The sequence below is a fragment of the Leucopleurus acutus genome, assembly GCF_964270905.1.
Source record: "Leucopleurus acutus genome assembly, chromosome: 2".
NCBI classification, from domain to species: Eukaryota; Metazoa; Chordata; class Mammalia; order Artiodactyla; family Delphinidae; genus Leucopleurus; species Leucopleurus acutus.
Window position 1 is genome coordinate 172,503,134 of NC_139143.1, and position 26,459 is coordinate 172,529,592.

At 51.8% G+C, this 26,459-nt stretch overlaps 1 protein-coding gene across 1 annotated transcript in view; it reads left to right on the plus strand.

Moving 5' to 3' along the window:
- Window positions 1-11,166, plus strand: part of SLC9A1 (solute carrier family 9 member A1) — a gene marked incomplete at both ends in the record, with an annotated part of 47,099 nt that extends 35,933 nt beyond the window's left edge. Inside the window, 10 exons of the mRNA XM_082832995.1 lie at window positions 2,916-3,166; window positions 4,067-4,284; window positions 5,178-5,380; window positions 7,292-7,381; window positions 7,856-7,926; window positions 8,044-8,217; window positions 8,454-8,568; window positions 8,721-8,822; window positions 10,139-10,211; window positions 10,829-11,166. Of these exons, the coding sequence (XP_082689121.1) occupies window positions 2,916-3,166; window positions 4,067-4,284; window positions 5,178-5,380; window positions 7,292-7,381; window positions 7,856-7,926; window positions 8,044-8,217; window positions 8,454-8,568; window positions 8,721-8,822; window positions 10,139-10,211; window positions 10,829-11,166 (1,635 nt within the window). The remainder of the gene's footprint in view (window positions 1-2,915; window positions 3,167-4,066; window positions 4,285-5,177; window positions 5,381-7,291; window positions 7,382-7,855; window positions 7,927-8,043; window positions 8,218-8,453; window positions 8,569-8,720; window positions 8,823-10,138; window positions 10,212-10,828) is intronic.
- Between the last annotated feature and the right edge of the window lie 15,293 nt (window positions 11,167-26,459).

Sequence of the window (26,459 nt, forward strand, 5' to 3'; positions counted from 1 at the left end):
GCGGACATCATGATGGGCACTGGACGTGGATTATCTCATTTCATCCTCATGACCACCTTAGGAGGTGCTTATTATTCTCACTTTACAAAGGAGGAATCAGGCTCAAAGAAGTTAAATAACTCGCTAGAATATGATAGAACCAAAATTAGAAGCCAGGTCTGTCTGACTCCAGGGCCTGAGCTCTTGGCCTTACCAGGTCATATGCTCTGTCCCTGATGGATTGTGGTGTGATCTTGGTTAAATTACTTGTCCTCTTTGTACCTCAGTTTACCCTTTATAGACCGTTTAGTCTCTGAGGGGCATTTCGGCTTTCATGTTAGCTGTGTCTTAAGTTAGAGTTTAATTTGCGCAGAGTTCGAGGGCAGCAATTGTGGAAGGGGACCTTGCCTCTAAAACCTACAGAAGGTGACAAGTGGGTTGGTTTGGGTTGGCCACTTCCTTACTGTGTGAGCTTAGGCAAGTGACTGTACCTCTCTGGGCCTCACCTTTGACAGCTGCAAAGTGGCAGAGTAGTTAGTGCTTTCCTTCCGGGTCTAGCGAGGACAGACACCCCCTACGGCAGGGTCTGCACGTGGCAAGGCTGTATATGTTTGCACATACCCTTCCTCCCAGTCGGCTTCCTCAGGAAACAGATACGTGTATGTGCACACTCACGTTGTGTTGTGGAAACACCTACACCCCCCTCCTAGCTGGACCCCTCAGAGAGCAGCTGCCCGCACAGGAAAACACAAGGACACGTGTGCACGCTCGCACACACACTCCCACTTCCCCCCCAGCCCCTCAGGAAGCCGCACCTGAAAGAAGCGACAGACGGTGGTGGTCGGCTGCTGACAGCCTGGGCTTCCTCTCCCTCTTCCTTCCCCGCCACCCTCGTCAGCTCCTCGTGAGGCTGGTGGAGCAGCAGCCTGACCTGAGCAGGCTGGCGTCTGTCCTGTCTCTTCTTGCCCAGGGTTACCACACCAGCCTGTTGCCCCATCTGTAACAGGGATTGCAGTGCTTAGCCTGTCATCCTCCCGGGGTTCTGACAGGAGTCACACTCACTGATGTCTGCAAAATCAGTGAGTGCCAGAGACGAAGCCCTCCCCAGAGGATCTGGGTGTCGGGGTTCAGGTTGGCACTACTGGGGAGCAGCAGGGCGTGGTTGCAAGAGTGGATACCTCAGTCCAGCCACCTTGGGCCACGGCCACACCTCCCCAAGACGGTGGCAGCGTTGGTGGTAATCGCTGGTGTTCACTGAGTACTTCCTGTCGGAATATGTATTGTCTCATCTAATCTGCACAGAAACTCCATGAGCTTAGCATGGTAATTTTCCCCAGTTTTCCAGGTGAGGAAACTGAGGCACTGAGAGAACTCGTCCAAGGTCATATTAGCTGATAAATGATGTAACTGGGGTTCACATCTACACAGTCTGAGTCCAGAGTCCAAATGCTTACCAGTATGCTACTCTGCTTCTCTAGTCCCAGTGACAGTGGTACCAGGCCAGAAAGGAGGACCTTGCCCTCTATACCTGCCCCATTGGCCCAGGTGGTGCACTTTAGGGGCCCATGAATTTCCTCAGGCCAGGAGTAAGTTTAGGTAGCCCAGGGCTGAGAATGCACTGCTGTCCTTCACCGGAGCCCTGCCCTGTCTCCCAGACGGCTGTGTCCTGGCAGCACCGGTGACTGGCCGGTGCTTGGCGTCTCCCCTTCCTGCCTAGCCCCAGTCAGGCCCTTTCTAGAGCTCTGGGCATGGGTGTGAGTGCCCCATTTTCCAGACAGTAGAGCTGAAGGCTGCCCCAAGCTGAGTGACCTCAGGCCTTTGCCCTGGAGCAAAGGTGCCCTGCTTCCAGGTGCGGCCCAGGTACTGGGGGCTTCAGAGGGTTCTGTCTCAGGGACCCTCAGGTCCTCTTCCCCACTCCCTCAGCGTCCCCCGGGCCTGGACACTCCCCAGCTGGTTTCTAGGTAGAGCTGTTTCGGAGCAGGCCAAGCAGCCAGCACCTAAGAGGGGGCAGAACCTCTAAGCTGAATGCCCGGGGAGGCCCCATCCACGGCTGTCAGGGAACAAGCTCTAGGCCCGGTTCTGCTGCTCCTGGGCTGGGGGCCATCTGGCAAGTCGCTCACTACTCTGAGCCTAAGTTTAGCAAAGGAACAAGCATCCTTAGCCTGCCTACCTCTTCAGGCTGTAGTGTGTCGAGCAGCATGACCATAATCAAAGCGCTTTACTGTGTATGAAGTGCCGCTTAAGGTCTGATGGTAGTGATACAATGACCGTTTATTTCCCCCGCCCGGAGGTGGGGAAGCCATGGAGAGCCTCTCGTCCCACAGTGCCTGAACCTGGTGGTTCATTGCAACCACCCGTTGAGCAGAGATTTCTGGGCCCCACTTCCAGACAGTCCAAGTCGGGTATGTATGGCCTGGCCGTGTATATTTTCAGAGAACTTCAGCGGTTAAGTCCTGTCCTAATTCATTATCTGAACTCCCCCTGCTTTGTGCCGAAGGAAAAACCGAAATCCAGGCAAGGATATGAGAGGCGAACTTGGTGCAGTAGCAGCTAATACTGTGATAGGCACTTTGCCTTCATCGACTAATTTAATCTCACAATAGCCCTGTAAAGTCGGGACTATTACCCCTATTTTCTGGTCAGGAAAACTAAAGCACAGGGAGATTGAGTAATTTGCCTCACGTATACAACTGGGGAGCGGCAGAGCCAGAATTTCAACCCAGGTGGTTTGGCCGCAGAGCTGTGCTCTTCACCTGCACAGCACGTTGCAGGCCCGAAGACCCTCTGGCCCCGAGGCCGGTGGTTTTGGCACCTGGTTGGTGCTAGGGTTTCTCTGCTACCACATGGCCGTGGTCAGCGGAGGGGATAGGAGCACCCTGGGTGGACCCCAGGGAGCCGTGGGGCATCCTGCCGACCAACCTGCGCACTCTTCCTAGGTCCTGTATCACCTCTTTGAGGAGTTTGCCAACTACGACCGCGTGGGCATCGTGGACATCGTCCTCGGCTTCCTGAGCTTCTTTGTGGTGTCCCTGGGCGGGGTGTTTGTGGGCGTGGTCTACGGGGTCATCGCAGCCTTCACCTCCCGGTTCACCTCCCACATCCGCGTCATCGAGCCGCTCTTCGTCTTCCTCTACAGCTACATGGCCTACCTGTCAGCTGAGCTCTTCCACCTGTCGGGCATCATGGCGTGAGTCTGGGCATGGCGTGGGGGGCTGCCAACTCAGATTCCCCAGGCTTGTAGGGTCAAAGGGAGCTACCCAGCGCCCAGCCCCCAGATCCAGACTCCAGGTCCCGGGGCTGCCCCTGAAGCACTGAGTTTAAGGTTCTGGAAAGTCTCAGCCCAGCTATTTCTTCCCCTCGTTTGTCGCAACCCCTTGGTGGTAGCCGGACACAGTCACTCGCGCTTGCTGCTGCCCTCAGCAGCCCCAGCAAGGAGGCTCCAGGCTTCCCTTGAAGTGAGGGTCCTGGAGGTCCTGAGGCCCCAGACGGGTCTTGAAGCCAGGGGAGTGTGGAGGGGCAGTGAGGTGCAAAGGTGCTCACAGTAGGGGAGGCCATTGGAAGTGTGGGGCACTGGGGGTGACCGCGAGGAGGCTGGGCCAGCAGGAATGGGGCCCAGGTGTGGGCACCAGGCTGGGAGGCCTCGGGCTGCTGCTCGGAAGAGAGCTCCCCGTGGGGACCCCCACAGGTTAAAGGGACGCCACACTCGGGGGGATAAACCTGAAGCCGCAGACCTGACTTCTGTAAGGTGGAGTGGCAGCGTGGCCTCGGGGAGAAGGAGCAGGCCTAGGAGCTGGGCAGCCCTTCGTGTGCGTCTCAGCTCTGCCACTCGCTGGCCGTGTGGCCGTGGGCAGGCGACTTTATTTCTACAAGTCTCAGATCTCTCGTCTAGAAAACACAAGAATATGCCTGTGTCTACAGGGTTGGGTGAGAGGATTGAGTGAGAACAGGTGTGCGAAGCCCGCAGGGGCGTCTGACTCGTAAGGGGAGCTCAGGAGACGGGCACCTGTCCGCCTCCCTGGCTGTGGAGGCGCTTTGGGAGGGTGCAGCTCGACTCTGAACCCTGAACCCCGCGCTTCCCTGACCCCAGACTCATTGCCTCGGGAGTGGTGATGCGCCCCTACGTGGAGGCCAACATCTCCCACAAGTCCCACACGACCATCAAGTATTTCCTGAAGATGTGGAGCAGCGTCAGCGAGACCCTCATCTTCATCTTCCTCGGTGTCTCCACCGTGGCCGGCTCCCACCACTGGAACTGGACCTTTGTCATCAGCACCCTGCTCTTCTGCCTCATCGCCCGAGTGCTGGGTGAGGTCCCGGGCCCGAGCCAGGGGAGGTGTGTGTGCGTGGTGGGGGTGGGTGCTGTGTGTGTGTCTGTGTGTGTGTGAGAAGTGTGCTGGGTGGAGGGGCTGGGGTTGGCTCCTGGCTGGGTTCCCCACTCCTGCTGTCTGCAGTGCTGAGGCCATGATAGGCCTTTGAGGGGAGAGGGACGTGCTTGAGGTGCATCCGTGATCTCTGGGGAGACAGTCATGGTGTGCCAGTGGAGGCCCACAGAACCAGGTCTGTGAGTGTCTGGACTTCAGCACTTTCAAAGCTGCCTGCAGTTCCTTCCAACCTCTGCTGCTAGCTGGGGGTGCGCACGGGGACCAGGCCTTAGGCCCTTGGCTGCTGCTTCACCTGCCAGACACACATTACCTCAGTGATGGCACGGCTTCCCCGCTCTGGATCTCACCTCCTCTCTGAGGTTAGGTCTGGCCGTCGCATTTACTTGCTGCACTGTCTTAAAACCCCTTTAATCCTCCAGAAATTCTGGTTCTGTGGGTTGAGATTGGACTCTGAACTCTGCATTTTTAAATAACTTTTTATTACAGAAGATTTCAAACACACAGAAAAGTAGATCCGTCATATTTAATAGGTGTCAACTTGTGGCCGTCTCTTTTCCCATCCCCCTCCTGACCTCCAGCCACTGGAGGCCTCTGTAATGTCTCTAAAATACATCCAGGTTGAGGGCCCCCCTTAAATTGAAGATCCACGCAGCTCTTGGATTGAGGGATCTGGAGCATCTTGGGCCGAGGGACCCGAGAAACGAGTGAGCCGGGTGGGCTTACTAGTGGAGGCTTCCTCCAGACAGAGAAGTCTCTCTGCTGCAGAAGCCAGGAGGGTCTGGGACAGCCTGACCCCTCTCTTCCCCTCCCTGGCAGGCGTGCTGGGCCTGACCTGGTTCATCAACAAGTTCCGCATCGTGAAGCTGACCCCCAAGGACCAGTTCATCATTGCCTACGGGGGCCTGCGAGGGGCCATCGCCTTCTCCCTGGGCTACCTCCTGGACAAGAAGCACTTTCCCATGTGTGACCTGTTCCTCACGGCCATCATCACCGTCATCTTCTTCACCGTCTTTGTGCAGGTGCTGGACAGGGTGGAGCAGCCCTGCCTGGGGACCCTGACTCTAGCAGGAAAGTGGAAGCACGTGACCCAAGAGGGGGCCCATGGGTTCTAGTCCCAGCTCCACTGATAACTAGTGCAGTTATCACAGGGAAAGCCACTCCCCCTTTCTGGGCCCCAGTGTCCTAAATTGTAAAGAGAGAGTTGTGATCATGCGTCATTGAAAAGTGACCAATCAGAATGTAAAGTAACCAGACTGCTGCCTAGTTTAGTTAGGAATCCAGATAGCATTAAGAGGAGTGGGTCCAGTCAGCAGGCCCATGATGCTCATTGTAGGGGCTTAAGGAAGTGGTTTAATGTCTTAGGATCTTAGTTTCTGCATCTGTAAAATGGGAATAATAGCGCAACATGGGGAACTGGAAAGGTCCCTGAGCTGGCCGGCAGGAGGTCTGGAGTTAGCCAGAGCTCTGCTGTTGTCAGTGTGACCCCGGGAAGGACTCTCCTCCCATCTCTGGGTCTCAGATCCCCATCTGTGAAGTGAGGGGACTGAACTGGATGATCCTGAAGAATCCTTCCAGCCTGCTGGCCGTGATTCCTGGGCATTTAAACAACCCAGACTTAGCTGAGAGCCTCACCGCCCTCAGAGTCCCCAAGGAAGCCCAGCCTGAGTTGATGTAAATTGCTTTTCCTTATCTGACCTGTGACCTTGGGCAAGTGAGAAACACCCTGTCTGGGCCTCTGTTTCTCTACCATCCCCTCCATCTTTCCTGGACACTAATCCTGGCCAGGCCCTAGATGGGAAACATCATTGCCTTCTCAGGAAAAAACAGTAGAGAGGAAACTTCCTCGGGCTGGACTTGTTTTTTCTGTCCTTTAAAAGCAGAGGGGACTGCCTCTTTTGTCATCTTGCCCTGCTTCCACCTTGACTTTGCAGTTGTATATGCTAATGGTTTACCAAGCCCTTTTTTTAAAATATAAATTTATTTATTTATTTTTGGCTGCATTGGGTCTTAGTTGCTGCGTGCGGGCTTTTCTCTAGTTGCAGCTAGTGGGGGCTACTCTTCGTTGTGGTGCGCGGGCTCTCATTGCGGTGGCTTCTGTTGTTAGGGAGCACGGGCTCTGGGCACACGGGCTTCAGTAGTGGCTTGCGGGCTCTAGAGCGCAGGCTCAGTAGTTGTGTTGCACGGGCTTAGTTGCTCCGTGGCATGTGGGATCTTCCCAGACCAGGGCTGGAACCCGTGTCCCCTGCATTGGCAGGCGGATTCTCAACCACTGCACCACCAGGGGAGCCCTACCAAGCCCATTTTTAATGAAAGCAGCTTTGAGGTAGGGACCTCCCTGCCTGAGTTTGAATCCAGCTTTACTACTTCTGTGAGACCTTAGGAAGTTACTTAACCTCTTTGAGTCTCAGTTTTCTCATCTGTAAAATGAGGATAATGAATGGGCTTCCCTCTTAGGGTCATCATGGGTATTGAAGTGCTAATCCTAGTAAAACACAATTGGTCCTGGCACATGGCAAGTGTGCAGTTAAATTAGTTGCTGCTGCTCTTACTAGGTCCTCCTGGGTGGCAGTCCTGCAAGGGGGGCGGAGCAGAGGTGGTCCTCCCTGTTAGCCAGGCCTGACTTCCCTGGGGTGACAGAATGCATCTGTGGTGGAGCTCACACTTGAACCCAGGCCCTCTGACCCCTGACCTGGGCTAGATGCCTTGTGTGTGAGTCACTCGGCTGGATGGGCTGTGAAACCGCTGGCTGTGTCTTTGGAGAGAAGCGGGCCTTAAGGACCTGCTTTATGTAAGTGCTGCTGGGAGGTTGGGAGATTGGGGACCTCAGAGCAGAGGGCATCCCAGACTCAAGGACCCTGGGGTGGGGTACCTCTGTGGCCTCCCTGCCAGAGTAGCAGAGCTACAGTGCCTGACACCCACCTGCCCTCCAGGGCATGACCATTCGGCCCCTGGTAGACCTTCTGGCTGTGAAGAAAAAGCAAGAAACGAAGCGCTCTATCAACGAGGAGATCCACACTCAGGTACTGGAAGCTGGGCCTGGGCCCTGTGTTGCAGGAGGAGGCTCCGGAAGCTGGGGAGCAGCTAGGCCTCGCGTCCATGCCCTCAGTCAGCCCCTCCTCCCTCATCCCAGTGCCCGGGCGGTCCTTCAGCCTCCTGAGGTCACCAGGTCACACCATAGGGGGGTGTGGTATGAGCAGCCTAGAACTTGAGGAAGGGGCGTCACACAGTCTCTGCCTCTGCAGAAACCTATCCCAGGCATCGGCACAAGTGGGTTCAGAGAAGGGGTCTCAGCCGGGCCCCAGTGGCCAGAGGGCTTGAGGTTTCTCTGGGATTCAGGATGAGTGAGGTATAGGTGCCACCTCCTGGCTGGTCCTGGAACTATAGGGCTGGGCTGAGCAGAGCTGCACTAGGGTGGAAGGGGGGCGCCCATTCAGAAGTCTTGGTAGGGGAGGAGCCCAGTAGTAAGGCTTGACCTGGCCCTGGGCCCGTTTCAGTTCCTGGACCACCTTCTGACAGGCATCGAGGACATCTGTGGCCACTACGGCCACCACCACTGGAAGGACAAGTAGGTGGCAGGCCTTGTGGGCAGGAGGGTGGGAGGGGCAGGTAAGGGTCTCCCGGGGCCTGGGCATCAACCCATCCCAGGAGGTGGCTTCATCCATGTCCTCCCTCCTCCCACCAGGCTCAATCGGTTTAATAAGAAGTATGTGAAGAAGTGTCTGATAGCTGGCGAGCGCTCCAAGGAGCCCCAGCTTATCGCTTTCTACCACAAGATGGAGATGAAGCAGGCTATCGAGCTGGTGGAAAGTGGGGGCATGGGCAAGATCCCCTCTGCCGTCTCCACCGTCTCCATGCAGTGAGTGCTAGTGGCCAACCCTGGCAGCCTCTGCAGGCGCACTGACCCCTCGACACGCACCTGGAGCAGGCCCCCTGGGGCATCCTACTGGGGTGGGCGGGAGAGCTGCAGGGCCACACTGAGGACCAGAGGCTTGGCCCACCCCCCACCCCGGCCATCCCGGGGGGACCCTTCTGGCCCAGCCCAGCAAGCCCCAGGGTCCCAGGAGTTTTCTCATCTGTGCCTCGTTATCCCAGGAACATCCACCCCAAGTCCCTGCCTGCCGAGCGCATCCTGCCAGCACTGTCCAAGGACAAGGAAGAGGAGATCCGCAAAATCCTGAGGAATAACTTGCAGAAGACCAGGCAGCGGGTGAGGAGCTGCTCCCCACCCGGCCCCCCTACAGTAGAGGAGCCCCTCCGCCCCCTCTCTGCTCCAGCCCTGCGCCACACGCCCAGAGCCGCCCAGCCCCTCCAGGCCCAGCTTCTGGGGCCTGCCCTGCCTGACAACTGTTCCTCCCACAGCTGCGGTCCTACAACAGACACACGCTGGTGGCAGACCCCTACGAGGAGGCCTGGAACCAGATGCTGCTCCAGAGACAGAAGGCCCGGCAGCTGGAGCAGAAGGTGTGTCTGGGACTGGAGCTGGCTCCCACCTTTCTCCGGGAGCCTGGGTTCTTCCTCTTCCTGCACCGCAACCACCAGGCCCTCTTGGAGATAGAGCCACTCGGATCTGGTTTTTTGGCCTCCTCCACTTGTTTCAAAGGCTGAGCCCCAGGGCGGGTTCCAGAAAGCTGCCTTCTCTCCCTCTTCCCCACTCAGAGCAGCAAAGAGGCCCCCTTCCGCATTGTGTCCTCAGGCATCAGAGCTAAAAGAGTCCATCCATGTGCTCTAACCCCTCATTTTCTAGTGAGAAAACTAAGGCTCAGGGGAAAAGGACCTGTCCAAAATCACAAAGCAAGGCACACACGCCTTCATTCATTTGTTCAGGAAGCGTTTGTGGCGCGGTTCCTAAGTGCCAAGCAGCAGAGCACCCTCTGTGAATCCGGTGGTGAACTGTCCCAGTCCCTCGCTTACGGAGCTTCTCATGCAGTAGCCCGTGCAGGACAGGAAGTGCAAGGGGCCCTGAGCACCTTGAACAAGGAAGTGGTCAGCGTATGCTTAGGATTAAGAGCCACAGGGGAGGGAGTGTGGCAGAGGGAGGTCCAGGCGGAAGGAAGAAGCTGGGCATAAGCTGCTGACCACAGACTAAGGGGGCTCAGCTTTCCAGGAAGCTTGTTAATGGTGTTAGGGTTTGGGCTTTATTCCAAGGGCGTGGAGAGTCACGAAGGAGGGTTCTAAGCAAGGGAATGACATGGGGAGCAGTGGGGGTGGCCCGGCTTAGGGCAGTGGCGGGGGGAGGGAAGGAGCAGGCAGCTTCAAGGGACATTTAGGAGGTGGAAGCAGCAAGACTTGGTCACCAGACTGAGGTGGGACTGAGGGAAGAGGAAAAGGCGTCAGGGGTCGCGTCTAGCCTTCCACTGGGGCGGTCAGGAGTGGTGGCTGGGAGAGGGGACACCAAGGAAGGGACAGCTTTTGAAGGAGGATAAGAGGCTGAGTTCAGTTCCAGCGTGTTGCATTGAGATACCTGGGGGCCATCCAGGGCCCAGGTGACACTCCTGAGTTGACTCTCTGGGTCTGTACCTCAGGGGTAGGTGGGGCTGGAGCTAGAGTCTGGGCAAGTGTCACCGTGGGAGAGGCGGGGCAGCGAGGGGGGTGTTCAAGGCCACCCCGGAGGTTGCAGAGCTTGACAAGAGGCTGGGCCAAGCCCTCAGGACCTAGCACTGGCCCGGGGAAAGAGGGAGCGGGCACCCCAGACACACCAAAGGAGGGTGTGGCCACTGGCCTTGGGTGCCGTCCAGAGGGGCCGCCCATGTTCACCCCGTCTGCCCTTCCTCTGTCAGATCAACAACTACCTGACGGTGCCGGCCCACAAGCTGGACTCGCCCACCATGTCGCGGGCCCGCATTGGCTCAGGTAAGGCAGGGCGTAGGGTGCTGGGCGAGGGGCCTCAAGGCTGGGCACACAGTGCCACCATCTCGAGGATGAGGCTCCAACAGGAATGGGCCTCAGAGAGCCCGCGGGGAGGACCGGCTGCTCCCTCCCTGACCTCCCAAGCTCCTCCTACATCGGGTAGAGTTGGGGGTTCACCAAAGGGGGCAGAAGAGTGGCCCTGCTGTCCTCCCCAGGGACAGAGCGCTCCACGTGGGGCCCATGCTGAGGAGCTGGGTGCCTGGCAGGGAGGCTGGAGGCGGCTGCACCGTTGGGATCACCAGCATGTGGGGAAAACAAGGGCAGGCCTTCCAGGACCCGGTGACTCAGGAGGGAGCCTGAATTCTTGGTCTGAGGAGGGACTCCTATGGGAGCCCCAGGGCTGAGGAGGGGAACACAGTCCTACCTCTAGACCCCAGTCCGAGGGGAGGAAAAGCAATCTGCTGTGTTGACAAGGGCTTGGAAAGGCCCCTGTGGAGTGATTTGAAGCGCGCCAGGATTGCTGAGGTTCTGTAGGAGTTGCTGGCACGGGCTGAGGTGGGGCGCACGCTGGGCAGGGCTCAGGGGCACAAGCCAGCTTGTGCCTGGCTCTCTGTCCCCAGACCCGCTGGCCTATGAGCCGAAGGCCGACTTGCCTGTGATCACCATCGACCCAGCCTCCCCGCAGTCACCTGAGTCTGTGGACCTGGTGAACGAGGAGCTGAAGAGCAAGGTCTTGGGGCTGAACCGGGATCCAGGAAGGGTGGCCAAGGAGGACCACGAGGACGACAGGGGCATCATGATGCGGACCAAGGAGCTCTCGTCCCCGGGCACCGACGACGTCTTCACCCCTGCGTCAAGTGACAGCCCGAGCTCCCAGAGGATGCAGCGCTGCCTCAGTGACCCAGGCCCCCATCCTGAGCCTGGGGAGGGAGAGCCTTTCATCCCCAAGGGCCAGTAGCACTGGGGCCAGCGGGCGGTGCCCGTCCCACCACAGACTCTCCCACCAGAGCAGGGGTCTGCTGGCGGGGCTCCCCTCGTCCTTCCCGACCTGGATTGGCCCTGCCCCTCCCCCTGTCGCATGGCAGCTGGGCCCACAGCCCCCACCGCAGCACGGCTCCCCCTGCCTCCTGGGAAGCGCCCTCCCTCCCACCAGAACTGCCTTCCCAGTCCTTTGGCAGACCTGCTGGGCTGAGGCAAACCCTGCCCTTCCTGATCCAAGCTCTCTCCCATACCCAGACCAGGGCCTCTGAGTTTCCCAGACCTCGGAGGGCCCCCTCCCAATCTGTCACCCTCCTCACTGAAGTCAATCTTAGTTTCTAACCAAAGAGCCTCTGGCTCAGCCTTGGTCCCTCCTGGAAAGGGAAGGAGCCGGGGCCTCTGTTGTCCCTCCATTAACAGCGTTAAGACTAGGGGACCAGGCATCTGACTGGGGGAGGGATCAGTGACCCATGGCCGTCCCACCCTCCTCCTGCCAGCTCTGTCACCCTGGCCAGCCACCTGACCTGTCCTTACTCAGAGCTGCAGGCTGAGGGCATCTCTGAGCTCTGTCTGGAGCTGAGGCGCTTTGGACGATGATGACTCAGCTCTCCAAACTGTGCTCCAGCGGGGACCACTGGGCCCTTCAGCGGCTTCTGTCAGGGGCACCAGAGAGTGCTGCCTTTTTATCTGTTTTGTTTGTTCACACTTCCATGTAAGATTCTATTTGCACAGAGGGCATTCCTGTTTTTAAAACATTTTTGAAAACCTCTAGCTGAACAGAGCTCCAGCCATCCTACTCTGGAGCATTACCCATCCTCATTTGTGCCTGTCTGCCCAACACTCTCCCCCAAAACAGTCCTCTGTCCCCAGGGCTCCGATTTCAGAAATGACCTCACCCGCTCACATACCCACCCTAATCATGATTTTCTCTAACTCACAGATGCCGGGCCTCCTGGCACCTTCTTTCTCTTGGGCCTGACCCTCAGTTCCCGCTGGCCTGTTTTCTCTCATCCCTCTCCCCTCCCCCACTGGCCCCTGGAACCTCTCTTATAAGCACTGCACCCAGCTTGCTGTGGAGCCCCGTCCTCAGGGGAGGGGCCTCCCCTGAGCATCTCCCACTGGCCAGGGCTGGTGGGTGGGCTGAGTCCTGGGTCCCCAGAGGCCTTTGCTCACAGGCACACACTCCTACTCCCACTGCCACCATGGGCCAGGCCCAGGCCTACTGGTGTCTGTCCTTCTCCCAAGGGTACTCCTTTCCCCAGGATTGTGCAATAGTCAGAGCGTCCCCCTTCCCAATGCACTGGGCAGTGGGTGCTCATCTGTCCCCCCTCCTCTCCATGTAAGTGCTGTTTGGGGCAGGAGTCACCATGCAAGGGTGACGTTGACAACCATGTTCAAAGCCACCACAGCTGCTGCCGCTCTGCCGCCTGTACAGAAGAAACCGAATCTTTTTCATATTCTAATAAATCCGTGTGAGTTTTTGATAGAGTCGAGGGCTGCTCCCTGGGGACCAGGGACCTGTGGGAGGAGGGTGGCCCAGAGCCCCCAGGGACTTGGCTCAGCGGCTGCCACAGAGAAACACTTAATCCACGCCAGGGGCTGGTGTGGTTATTACTGTGGGTCCAGCACCAGGAATACAGCTGTGAGCAAAGCAAGACGCTCCTTCAGCCTCTGGGGAAGAGCAACATTAATCAGTGCTGTCAGGAAAACCCGTGTGTGTGTGTGTGTGTGTGTGTGTGTGTGTGTGTGTGTGTGTGTGTGAATGACAGTGAGGGGAGGAAGGGGTGACGAGGAGGACTTTCCTAAGTGATGGATAGAACTACAGGATGAACTGAGGTTAACCAGGTGAAGAAGGTTTCAGAGAGTAACCACATGTTCTAATTGGGAGCTGCATGTGGGAACACCCTAGGATCTGAGGAAAGGCTGATGTGGCTGGGTCAGAGAGTGACAGGAGGGGAGGCGAAGATGGGACCTTGTAGCCCATGGTCAAGATTTTGATTTATACTAAGGGCAATGGAGAGGCTCTCCGCTGCAAAGTGGGGACAGTGACCCCTGGGTGAAACGTGCTCAGGAGTGAAATGGGCTCAGCACCAGTGCCCAGTGGGCTGAGATCCGCTGAGGTTGGATCCCTGAGGTGCATTTTCAGGAGCTGACCGCCAGAGGGCAGTGAGGCCTTGGTACATACCCCCGGCACCCTTGGAACCTGCTTTGTGGAGGAAAGCATCTCCTTTGCCCAGACTGGGACCTGTGAACAGAGCTGGTTTGATCCATAAAATCTGAAGTGGTCCATGCCAAAAGGACCATATGGAGGGACCACACCATCCATTTCTGTATCAGTGTCCCAGGTAGAAACGGATGGTACACTCAAAGGGTTACTGAAGAGCCTTCGACTAAGGAAGTCTTTATAGAGGTATGGGCAGGGTTAAGGGAACCTACCAGGGATGGGACCCAGGGGGTTCACATTACAGGAAGCCGTTACAACTCCTAGACCTGAAAAGCAAAAGGAGGGAGTTGTTACTATGGGGGCGGGGAGGGGAATACCCTGCTGGGGCTGCAGCCATGGGGAGCAGAACACAGCCTCTGCCAGACGGAGCCAGGGGATAAATATTCTGACTTTGATCCTGCTGGTGCCTCCCTTTGGGTCAGACCCATCTGCAAGCCCAAAGCAGAGGCACCTGAGTGACTTCACTGAGTGTAGTCCACAGAGGTCAGCCCTCCAGGAATGGAACAAGGGGAGAGTGGATTTAGAGGGGAGACAGGGTATCCAAGCAGAGCAATTCCTTACCCCCCCTCCTCCCCCACCATTCACTCTTGTCCTTGTTAAACTCATGTTCCTATTCTTAATGGTTACAGAATTTGTTTGGGGGTAATGAAAGAGTTTTGAAAATAGATCATGGTAATGATTGCACAAATGCCACTGATTGTTCACTTTAAAATGGCTTGTTTTATGTTATGTGAATTTCACCTCAATACTTAAAAAAAATTAAGGGGTAAAGAAAGCTCATCCCTAACAGGGAAAAAACAGTCTCATCAGCCACCATGTCCTTGTCATACTCACGACGTCCTTGTCACCCTTCAGTCACACTCACCTGGAGCCTAACTTAGTCATCATCAAGGCTCTTCCAATCAGACAGCAGAGTGGGGAGAAACCTGCTCCACGCCGCGTCGGTAGCTGGTCACGAGGTCTGCGTTAGCAGTCACGCCTTCACCCCTTCCGTGCTCCTCTCACCAGCTGCCAGCACTTTGGCTAATCTGGTTCTTTACCAGGTGTGTGTGTGTGTGTGTGTGTGTGTGTCCTAAGTCTTTATTCCTATGCGATTCAGGTTCTTACTGGTCTTTGGTCTATTGGGTTGCCGTTTTCCACTGTTGTTATTAGACACGGGAGATCTGAGAGGTACCCAGGGAATCCTCTGGATTCTAGACGTGGGCTTCCTGCCCGCCCTCCACTTCCCAGATTCATCACTCTGTCTGGTACAGTTGATGCCCACTCTGCCTTTTAGTTAAGCAACATACAGAGCTCAAAATGAGCAGAAGGAAGACTCTACTTCCAATTTCAAGGAACCACATCTGTGTTGCCTGGAGAAAGTATTCCTCCCTTGGACACTAAGGACTCCAGACCCACTGAACACAAAGTTGAGCGATGGACAGCAAAAATTCCTCCAGGAGGTTAATTGGAATAATAGTGAGAGGAGCCACCTCCACTTCCACCCCTTGGTCCCTGGGCCTCTGCATTCTGGCTGTGAGAGAGGTGGAGCCACTGATTTTATACTGCATCCTACAGGTCAATAACCTAACCTTGAAGGTTGCTGTCTCCCAGCTGGCGCTGAAGGTTTCTCTATCCAGTCAGCTGCTTTTGAGCGATGGGGCACATTGTGCGTCCAGTGCGTTCCATGGGTGAGACCATTGCTATGTGCCCTTCACCATAAAATGAAAATAGGCAATGTGTGGGATAGCATAGTGATGAATAAGCAAGTCCAAAAATGATGAGGCTGGCAGAAGCACTGCAGGCAGGGAAGCCAAGTCCGGAGCAGGAATACATATTCATTACCATGAGGTCATAGATCCCTTACAAAGGAAGGGGACAATCAACCTACCAATAGGTAAGTAGCTGGTCCCCCTAAGGCAGTGGTTCTCAGATTTTTTAGGTCTCAGGATCCCTTTACATTCTTCAAAATTATTGAAAAACTATACTCTTAAAAATTGCAAAGGGTTTTTGTTTATACGGTTTATATTTATTTTACTGGATTAGAAATTAAAGCTTTATTTATTTAAAACTAATAAACCCATTACATAGCAACATAAATATAACATTCTAATGAAAAATAAGTTTCAAAACAAAAATTGTGAGAAGAGTGGCATTATTTGACATGTTTGCAAATCTGTTTAGAGTCTGGTTTAATAAAAGAGAGCTAGATTCTCAGATCTGCTTTAGCATTCAGTCTGTTGTATACACGTCGTGTAGCCTCTGGAAAATTCCACTGTACACTCATGAAAGAATGACAGTGAAAAAGGCAAATATCGTCTTAGTATTAACAAAGTAGATTTGACCTCATAGAACCCCTAGAAGAGTCTTGGGGACCCCCAGGGCTTCCTGGTCCACACTTTGAGAACCGTTGCCCCAGGGAATAGTGCCATACGGGGAACTCAGCTTGGTCTTCGCTGCTGGCAGCTTGGGCACTCAACAGTGCCAACTGCCCAATCAGGTTTGGTGAGGGAAATCTGTTGAGTCTATGTGTCCTAGCTTTATACGGGTGCTGTAATAAATTACCACAAACTTAGTGGCTTAAAACAACACAAATTTATTATCTTACATTTTGGGAGGTCAGAAGACTGCAAGGAGTTTCACTGGGCTAAAATCAAGGTGTCAGCGAGGCTGCGGTCCTTTCTGGAATCTCTGGAGGAGAATCTGTTTTCTTGCCTTTTCCAGCTTCTAGAGGCTGCCTGCATTCCTTGGCTTGCTGCCTCTTTACATTCTCAAATCCAGCCACGGCCAGTAGAATCTTTCTCACCTCACACCACCCTGACTCTGACTCTGCCTCCTGCTTCCACATTTAAAGACCCTTGTAATGACACCGGGTCCACCCAGGTAATTCAGGATAATCTCCCTATTTTTAAGGTCAGCTGATTAGCAACCTTAATCCCATCTGCTACCTTAATTTACCCTTTGCCATATAAAATATATTCACAGGTCCCTAGGATTAGGACATGGACATCTCTGGGAGGTCATTATTCGTCTACCACACTATGAATAGCCCCTTTCCCTGCCATCATGGCCACTCTGTATGTGGGCCCATTGAACAAGAACCAGGGCAGATGGGGAAAGAAGTTGACATCAACAGGATAGGTCATCTTGTCCACCTGCTCACCGAGACCCTCCCTCACGATGGATGCCCTCTCAGGACATTTGTGTGGGTTAAAAATAACTTCAACACCTGTGCCCATTTCAAGCAATTCATCCATATGTCTTTCCCTTAGACTCTTAGCTCTTCATCACCGATCTCCCAATCTTCTTATTTTCAAGTCCCTGACCAGCTAGTCAACTTGTGAGCCACTGCTCATGAATCAGAGTAGATCTGTACCTCTGGTCATCTCTCCTTCCATGCAAAATGAACAATCAGTATAACAAGAAGTTCTGCCCATAGAGGATACCTCTTCCTCGCTGTCCTTTAGAGACACTCTGAGTGTGGCTTTAATGTGGCAGTTATCCATTTGTGGCTGGCGCTCACATACCATGCAGACTCATTTGGAAACCATGTCTGCCTTTTCCTCCATGATAACTTGCCATCGCAACTTCCCGACCTTTGGGTTGAGAGGGAAGCAGTGAAGCACTACGAGGACCTCCCACGGGGATTTGAGCCACCTGTTCCTGCAATTTCCTTGTGCCTTCTGGGCTTGCTCAGACCTGATCTCACATATACTATTTAATAATAGAATGTTGCCATGCATGTCCAATCTGATGATTAGATGGATCAGAAAATGTCCAGTTCCGGGCTTCCCTGGTGGCGCAGTGGTTGAGAGTCCGCCTGCCGATGCAGGGGACACGGGTTCGTGCCCCGGTCCGGGAAGATCCCACATGCCGCGGAGCGGCTGGGCCCGTGAGCCATGGCCGCTGAGCCTGCGCGTCCGGAGCCTGTGCTCCGCAACGGGAGAGGCCACAACAGTGAGAGGCCCGCGTACCGCAAAACAAAAACAAACAAACAAAAATGTCCAGTTCCGGTTGCATGGGTCACTTGGTGTCCCACAGTCAGGCATTCAGGCTTTGTCATGCCCAGCTGTGAGCCAGGAGCTGTTTTTAAGTGGAGAAGAGCTATTGGCAGAAGAGGGCATGAATGAATCCAAAACCCGAAGGGTCTGTAACTGTACTGCCACTCTCCTACTGGAGCTTGTCCCTACAGCATATTTTTCTGCCATAAACTTCTAAATCGTAAAGCTCACGTGACAGGGCAGCTTTCTCTGCAGTCTGGACCTGCCATAGAGTCTTATCTTGCTGCAGGCCTCACTCAAAACTTGCAGTATTATAGGTTTTTCCAGTAAATGGGTAGAACAGCATGACCAAATGTAGTCTATATTGCCTCAAAACTCCAGAGTCCCATCAAATGTTTGGCCTCTCTCTTTATTGTAGGCAGTATCAGGTTCAGTAACTTGTCTCTCATTTTGGAGGAGATACCCTGACATACCGCAGACCACTGGCTACCCTAGAAACATCACTGACAAGGCATTCCTCTGAATTTTTATGGGATTTATCACCCTTCCTTTGGCATACATATGTTCTACGAAGAATCTAAAGTGCTTGCAATTTCCTGCTCACTAGGCCCAATTACCATAATGTCATCAATATAAGGGACCGGCATGTTTGGAACCATGTCAAGTGATCAGTATCCCTTTGGACTCTATTATGGCAGAAATCAGGAGACTAAACAAAGCCCTGAGTTAGTAGAGTGAAGATACACTGCTGTCCCTGCTACACAAAGGCAAACTAATTCTGACGATCTTTACTTAGTGGAATAGAAAAGTAAGAATTTGGGGTCAAAGATGTACACGAGGGCAAGAGTTGTGTTGATCCGTTCCAGTAAAGATTTCATGCCTGGAATCACAGTTACAATTGGCATCCCACCTAGTTAACTATAGTAATTACAGTAATCTATAATTAATTACAGTAATCTACAGTCTTTCCTCAAGACCCAACTGGTTTTTGCACCAGCCAAATAGGTATGTTAAACTGAGTCTTAATAGGAATGACCCCCTGACATATCTCAGATCCTTGATGGTGGTGCTAATTTCTAGAATTCCCTTAGGGATGTAGTGTTGCCTTTGGTTTGTTGTTTTGATGGTGGGGACGTTGCCATTCAAGGGCTTCCATTTGACCCTTCCACGCCTAAGTGCTCTTCTACCATGAGTCAGGAAATCAGTGGTGGGATTCTGCCAGTTAATTTACAGACAGGGGATGGGTCTGTGGTCACATTGAGCTCACTCAGGCTAAAAAAGAATTGAAAGCCTTGAACTCATGACTCAGTGCAAGGGTGGACATTCAAAAAGCCTCCAGAAGGGCTTCCCTGGTGGCGCAGTGGTTGGGAGTCCTCCTGCCGACGCAGGGGACACGGGTTCGTGCCCTGATCTGGGAAGATCCCACATGCCGTGGAGCAGCTGGGCCCGTGAGCCATGGCCGCTGAGCCTGCGCATCCGGAGCCTGTGCTCCACAACAGGAGAGGCCACAACAGTGAGAAGCCCGCGTACCGCAAAAAAAAAAAAAAAGCCTCCAGAATGACTCTGAAGGAATCTTTGATTCTGGTAGTCACAGAGCAGATATAGCAGAGGACCAAGCCCAGGCCTTGATGGTCAGGGCCCCAGGGTTGCAGAGCCAGTTAAATGTGCAACCCTACCAAGTCTCTTATGCTAATGGAAAGGCACTGGTTAAGAAAGAATGGGAAACCCAAGCATGGGATGGGGACATTTGGTCAGAACTTGGAACCCCCAACACCTCCTGAATCTTCCTCACTGGTGAAGGCAGCAACCCTACCCGGCCCCGAGCCCCCACCCCCCGCCTTCAGTCTGAGGAAACCAGCCTTCCTAGCATAAATATCCTGCAGGGACCTCACTTGGGGCAGTTTCCTCACAAGGGATGCTGATTTCCTCAGGATGCACTCCATCACCTCTCATTGCCTCTAGGACTATAATGAGAATTCTTTCCCATTTAGTCCAGTTCAAGGCTTTCAATCTGTTTTTTTTTTTCCTTTGTGTGTGTTTCCAAGGGCAATCAAATGTAGAGTCAGAAGGCCACTCCAGTCTTTGTAATCACTTCTGTCACCATAGTGACTAAGTGTCATAGCTACTTGATCTCCCAACATCTTACCAGTTCATGTCACGCCACCACTGGTCATAAAGGCAGTAACTGTGATGCCGCAGATAGCCATCGTCCATTACCCCCCTCAAGGAGGCTGTTCACACACTAATCAAGATGTGTGAGCAACCCAATCCCAGAATCCCAGCCAAGAATCTGTTTCCTGAGGCTATTCTGGTACCAATTATTGTAGCACTCAGGGCACTGGATGGAAACAGATGGCACATTTAAAGGGGTAATTGAAAAGGGTTTAATGAAAGGATTATTTCAAAGTAGTGGGCACAGTTAAAGGAACCAAGAAAGGCTGGTGAGGTGCTCAGGGGCTAGCAGCGGCAGGAAGCTTCACCACCCAGGGAGCAAGGGATGGTCCCAGAACCTGATGAGAGCTGCAGCCTTAGGAAATGTCAGCCTCTGTTGACCAGTGCAGAATGGAGAAAAGTGAAGAGTGGATCGGTACTGGCACATGGAGAACGCCAGACATGATGCATCATTTTACGGATAAGGAAACTAAGCCTTAGCTGCTCTCGTGCAATTCAGCAAATAGCCTCAGTGCGGGGTGTGTGTTGGTGTGGAGAGACGGAAGCACAGAGCCCCATCCTGGAAGAACTGGCAGTCTGGTGAGGCAGACACACTCAGCCTCATTTCCTTGTCTGTAGCAAAGGATTCATAATTACTGCCCACGTCATAAACTCAGTAAAAGGATCATGCCAGTGAGAGCCAGGAAAGCAATTTTCCATCAAGGAATATTTTTTGAGGACCCATTGTATTCTGTTCTCTGTGCTCAGGGAGAGAATGGGGGCGGGGTGGAAGGGGACACTTGTAGATAGTTGAAGCCCACCTTCTTAGCGTCCAGGGTGTCCCAGAGAGTGATATAAGGAAGAAAGACCAAGGAAATTGAACCCAGGAGAGGCAGTCCTTGAGTCCAAGGTGGAAAGTCTGGGAGCTGCAGAGAAAGAGAAGGGGGCAGCCTTGGTCAAGCACCTCTGGAGCTGTTTCTCCTTCCACATCCCCAAGGAGCCCCTGGTACCAGCCTGCATCGTGGAAGGCGGAGGGGGAGGTCAGGGGTGGCTCTGAAACAAGGTGGCAGGTCATAAGGGAAGACTGTGTTCTGATGTGATCTACGTCTGCTGGGCTGGGTGTGTGCCCTGGAGGACACATCACCCAGACTCACTGTTTCAGCAGCCCACCAGCCCTGGGTCCACTGGCTGGCTTTCCAGACCCACCATCCAACCCCCAAGGTCCCTTTTGCTTAGCCTGTTCCACTGGTTCTACTTCACTGTAGTGTCTGAATTTGGGCATAAACAGCGTGATGTTAGATGTGTATTAGTTTCAGCTCTGCTCCAGGGAGCAGACAATTGCTCTGATTGGGAATTCACACTGAGAGGGAAGAGGGTTGGAAGTTATCAGCTCTCATTTAGCCAGAAGGGCCATTCTCCAGTCCTGACCACTACCAGAGCTTCAGCTTATTTTAATTCCCATTGACCCCAGAAGCCGTGCCATTTGGCACACTGAATATTAGAAATGGGTCTCACAGAGGGGGAGGGATAAATTGGGAGCTTAGGATTGACATATACCCACTACTTAAAACAGATACTTAAAACAGATAACCGACAAGGACTTACTGTATAGCACAGGGAACTGCTCAATATTCTGTAATAACCTAAATGGGAAAATAATTTGAAAAAGAACAGATATATGTATATGTATAACTGAATCACTTTGCTGTACACCTGAAACTAACACAACATTATAAATCAATGTAGTCCCATATAAAATAAAAAATATTTTAAAGTCATATTTACACTATACTGTAGTCTGTTAAGTGTGCAATAGCACTGTCTACAAAAACAATATACATACCTTTATTGCTAAAAAATAAAATACATTTAAAAATTTTTTTAATTATAGAAATGGGTCTCATTGATAAAAATAGTGGTGTCAAGATATATGGATTGGCTGGAGTATCATAGAAACACTCCACTGCCCTTGCCTGAACAGGGAATAAAAATCCAGCTACCACGGGCTTCCCTGGTGGCACAGTGGTTGAGAGTCCGCCTGCCAATGCAGGGGACACGGGTTCGTGCCGCGGTCTGGGAAGATCCCACATGCCACGGAGTGGCTGGGCCCGTGAGCCATGGCCGCTGAGCCTGTGCGTCCGGAGCCTGTGCTCCACAGCGGGAGAGGCCACAACAGTGAGAGGCCCGCGTACCGCAAAAAAAAAAAAAAAAAAATCCAGCTACCAACAGTGGTTGCCTGTGGGGTTTGGGGATTGACCAGGAAGGGGAAAGTAGGAATTTCGGGGGTGATAGAAGTGTTCTATATCTTGATCAGGGTGTTATCAAAACTCATTGAATTGTACATTTAGGATGTGTGCATTTTGCTATGTGTAAATTTTATATCCATTTAAAATATGATATCAAAAAATCTGGGGCTTCCCAAGTGGCGCAGTGGTTAAGAATCCACCGGCCAATGCGGGGGACACGGGTTCGAGCCCTGGTCCGGGAAGATCCCACATGCCGGGGAGCAACTAAGCCTGTGTGCTACAACTGAGCCTGTGCTCTAGAGCCCATGAGCCCCAACTACTGAAGCCCTCGAGCCTAGAGCCCGTGCTCCACAACAAGAGAAGCCACTGCAATGAGAAGCCCGCGCAACCCAACGAAGACCCAATGCAGCCAAAAGTAAATTAAAAAAAAATGTTTAAAAAAATCTAGTGACCAGCCCTGAGTTCACATCCTGGATAATTCACCCCTGCAGCACTCGCTCTTCTGCTGCTACTTGGGAGGCTTCTGGGAGCCTGGCTGGTTAGAAGTCAGCCCTGTCCCACAGCTAGAATAGCGTCCCATTCTCTGCAAGTTCACCATTCGTGCAAAGGTGAAACCAACCATGGACTGGTAAGGCAGATGGACAATAAACAAGTGCACACATCAAACAAGTGCCCTGAAAGAGACGGAGGGAGCACTAGGAGGGGACCCTTTAGATTCATTGGAGAGCGAAGGGCTCTCTGAGCTGATAGCATTTAAACCACAGCTGAAGGAAAGAGGGAACCAGCCCTGATGAACAGTAGAGAGATTGTTCTGTCAGAGGGACAGGCAGGACAATGACAGTTTTGAGAGCTTCAGAGAAGACAGTGGTCAGATTACACAGACCACAGACTTCATAGGCCAGGGGGGAAAGTGAATTATTTTTTTTTTTTTTTGGCCGCTCTGCGAGGCATGTGGTATCTTAGTTCCCCGAGCAGTGATCAAACCTGCACCCTCTGCAGTGGAAGATGGAGTCTTTACCACTGGACCGCCAGGGAAGTCCCAGAAAGTGAATTTTATTTGAAGTGCATTGGGAAATTATTCACATGACTTAAGCAGGAAAGTTATATGACCTGATTTATGCTTTTAAATGATTCCTTTGGGCCATATGGAGAATTGATTTAGGGGGTCTGGGATGGAAGTAAGGAGACTAGAACAGTAGTCCAGGAAAAGGTGACAGAGGTCAGGACTAGGGTGCAGACAGTGCGATGCAGATGTGTGTAATTTAGAGGTATAATGACAGACCCTGACAGGCTGTGTATGAGAAGTGAGGGAAAGGCAGGGATCAAGGAAAACTCCAGGTTCCCGGCTCTCTGACTGGGTGCGGGTTGGTGCAGTCGCCCAGAGGGAGAACGGGTTTGGGGAGCAGGAAATCCAGAGTTCCCTTTAGGACACGTTTAGTTTGAGATGCCAGTGAGAGACCTGAATGAAACTATCAGATAAGTTCCCACAGAAATGAGTCTGGAACTTGGGGAAGAGGTTTGGGCTAGAGATAAAATGGTGTGAGTCTTTCAGTATCTAAATGGCGTTTAAAGCCACATCACCAGATGAACTGACACTAACCTAGGGAGACAGTGTGGATAGAGAAGCAAGGAGCTGAATTCTGCCACCAATTAGTGAGTCCGTGAGCCATGGCCGCTGGGCCTGCGCGTCCGGAGCCTGTGCTCCGAGGTGGGAGAGGCCACGGCAGTGAGAGGTCCGCATACCGCAAAAACAAAAACAAACAAACAAACAAAAAAGATGGGAGGAAGAACAACTGAGGTCAATGGATTGACATCTCCATGAAATGCGAGCATTAAGTGGGTGTGTATTAATTAGGGGGAAAGGCAAAGTGCTTTAACAAAGATATCCCAAAATACAGTAACTCAACATAAGTTTGCTTTTTTTTCTCATGTAACAATCCTGAGATGAGTGGTCCAGATTGTTGGGGCCACTGTGCTCCCTGTGGTCATTCAGGGACTAGGTCTCTCCCATCCTGTGGCTCTGACACCTCCTAAGGTGTTGTCTTCATCTTCATAGTTGAATCATGGCCCAGGTTTAGCCCAATGGGAAAAAAAGGGCATGAAGGGGAATGCACCTAAACTTGAAGGCCTGGGCTTGGAGGTGACACCCATCACTTTTGCTCACATCCACTGATAATAATCTATCATGTAGCCACATCCAGCTACAATGGAGGCTGGGAAATGTAGTTTCTAGCTTGGCAGCTAAGTAACCCTACTGCTAATACAAAAGAAGGAGACAACAGCTTTTGATGGACATCTGACAGTCTTTGCCATAGGGGGTACTTTAGAAAATGGGCACGGTAATTGTCATATATGGATATCATAATTTAATAATTCACCTTTTTTTGAACACTACCTATTCTACCTAATTTGTATGTATTTTAACTAGTTTGCCAATTAACATCTTAGTACATAAGTCTTTCGGAGTGAAGTTTCTGGTAAGCATCTTCCTAAAAACATCTTCCTGAAAAGAAGATTTTTTAAGAAGATGCTTATAATGAACAAACATCCTTGAATTCTGACAAGTTTATAATGAATAACCAGGCAAAACCTAAGCGAAATGAGTGAGGTTAGTCAAGGTGTGGAGCTGTTTTTCCCTGAGGTCATTTGCCAACTTTGGGTTTGATATCTGATGAGCTTCGGGTTTGACGATCTCACAAAGCCTAGGACCTAACCAAGAAGGAGAAGCTGATAAGAGACCCCAAGGGGCCACACTCTCACTGTAAGAGTGAAGCAGCAGAAACCATCCCCCCCGCCCCCCCCCACCCCGGGGATTATAAGGAAATACGCCATGGTGCCGAAAAGAGCAGGAGGAAAGAGACCATATCCCTGAGAAGTTGCTTCCTGAAGCTGTCCCTTATGCATACAATTCACATCATCTATCATGGTCTACAAATATTCAGACTGTAAATTTAATTTAAAATGGTCCTGGGCTTGTACTGCCCCCTAGCACCTGATAGAAGCGAACGCCCTCCGAAGGAATGCACCGTCATCCTAAGCCTCAAAATTTCAACAAGTTATGTTTTTTAAAATGTGAACCGTTAACTATGCAAACAAGGGAACAAGTTATCATAAGTGACCATAAAGGAAAAATAGATACATTTAATTATATCACAATCCAGAAACTCCACAAAGAGAATGAAAAGACAAGCCATACAATGGAATAATACTTGAGCACATATAACTGATAAAGGAGTCTTATTTCGAATATATAAAGAACTCCTGCAAATCAACATGAAAAGACAAACCCACCAAATAGAAAAATGGGCAAATAAATTCAATACATGCATTGCAAAACAAAAGGAAATACGAATGACCAATGAATACATGGAAAAGTGCTTAACTCCATAAACAATCAAGGTAGTGCAAAAACTATAATGAAATACCGCTATACACACACCAGTTGGGTAAACTTCAAAAGTGGGACAAGACCAAGTGGTCACAAGGGTATGGGCCAACAGGAACTCTCATACACTGCTGGTGACTCTGGGGGAGAGTTTGGCATTCTCCAGTAAAGTGGTATAAATACTCACATCCTGTGACCCTGCAACATCCCCACTGGAAAAATGCCCTAAGAAGTGCACGGACTGTGCACCAGGAGACATGTTCAGAGGAGAATTATTTATGGAGCCCCAAACTGGAAACAATCAAAATGCCTATCCATAGTAAAGTAGCTAAGTCAATTTGGGTATAATCATACCACGGAATATTAAATAGAAGTGACAATAAACTAGAACTTCACAACAACATGAATTAATGTTATAAATCCAGTGATGAGCAAAAGAAGCAAAACACAAAAGATATGTAGGGAATTTTTCCATTTATTTAAAATTCAAGAACAGAAAAATCTAAACTATATTATATGAGGATGGATAAACTATAGAGAACGATGAAACTATAACACTAGGCAGAGATAACCGTAAATAAAAGAATGATTACTCCTAAGAGGAAAGGTGGGGATGTGATTGAGAAGGGGCCCATGGGGATTCCTGGGGTGCTGGCAATATTCTATTTCTTGACTTGGGTGGTGATCACACAGATGTTTGTTTTGTAATTGTACATTATACTATGCATTTATGTTTTATGCACCTTTCTGTATGTGAGTTATATTTTACAATCAAGTTTTTCAACAGAACAACTTTATGCCAATATATTTGAAAACTGAGGCAAAATGAATACATTTCTAGAAAACTACTATTTTCCAAAACTGAATCAAAAAGTAATAAGATATCTGAATAGTTCTATAATTAGTAACCTATTGCTATGTGACAAGTTACAAAAACTTAGCAAATTAAAAACACATGTTTAGGGCTTCCCTGGTGGCGCAGTGGTTGAGAGTCCACCTGCCGATGCAGGGGATACGGGTTTGTGCCCCGGTCCAGGAAGATCCCACAGACCGAGGAACAGCTAGGCCCGTGAGCCATGGCTGCGGAGCCTGCACGTCCGGAGCCTGTGCTCCGCAACGGGAGAGGCCACAACAGTGAGAGGCCCACGTACCGCAAAAAAAACCCAAAAACAAACAAACAAACAAAACCCACATGTTTATTATCTCATGATTTCTGTGGGTTAGGAGTCTGGGCACATCTTAGGTGCGTGCTCTGTTTCAGAATCTCTCACAAGGCTGCAATTTTTG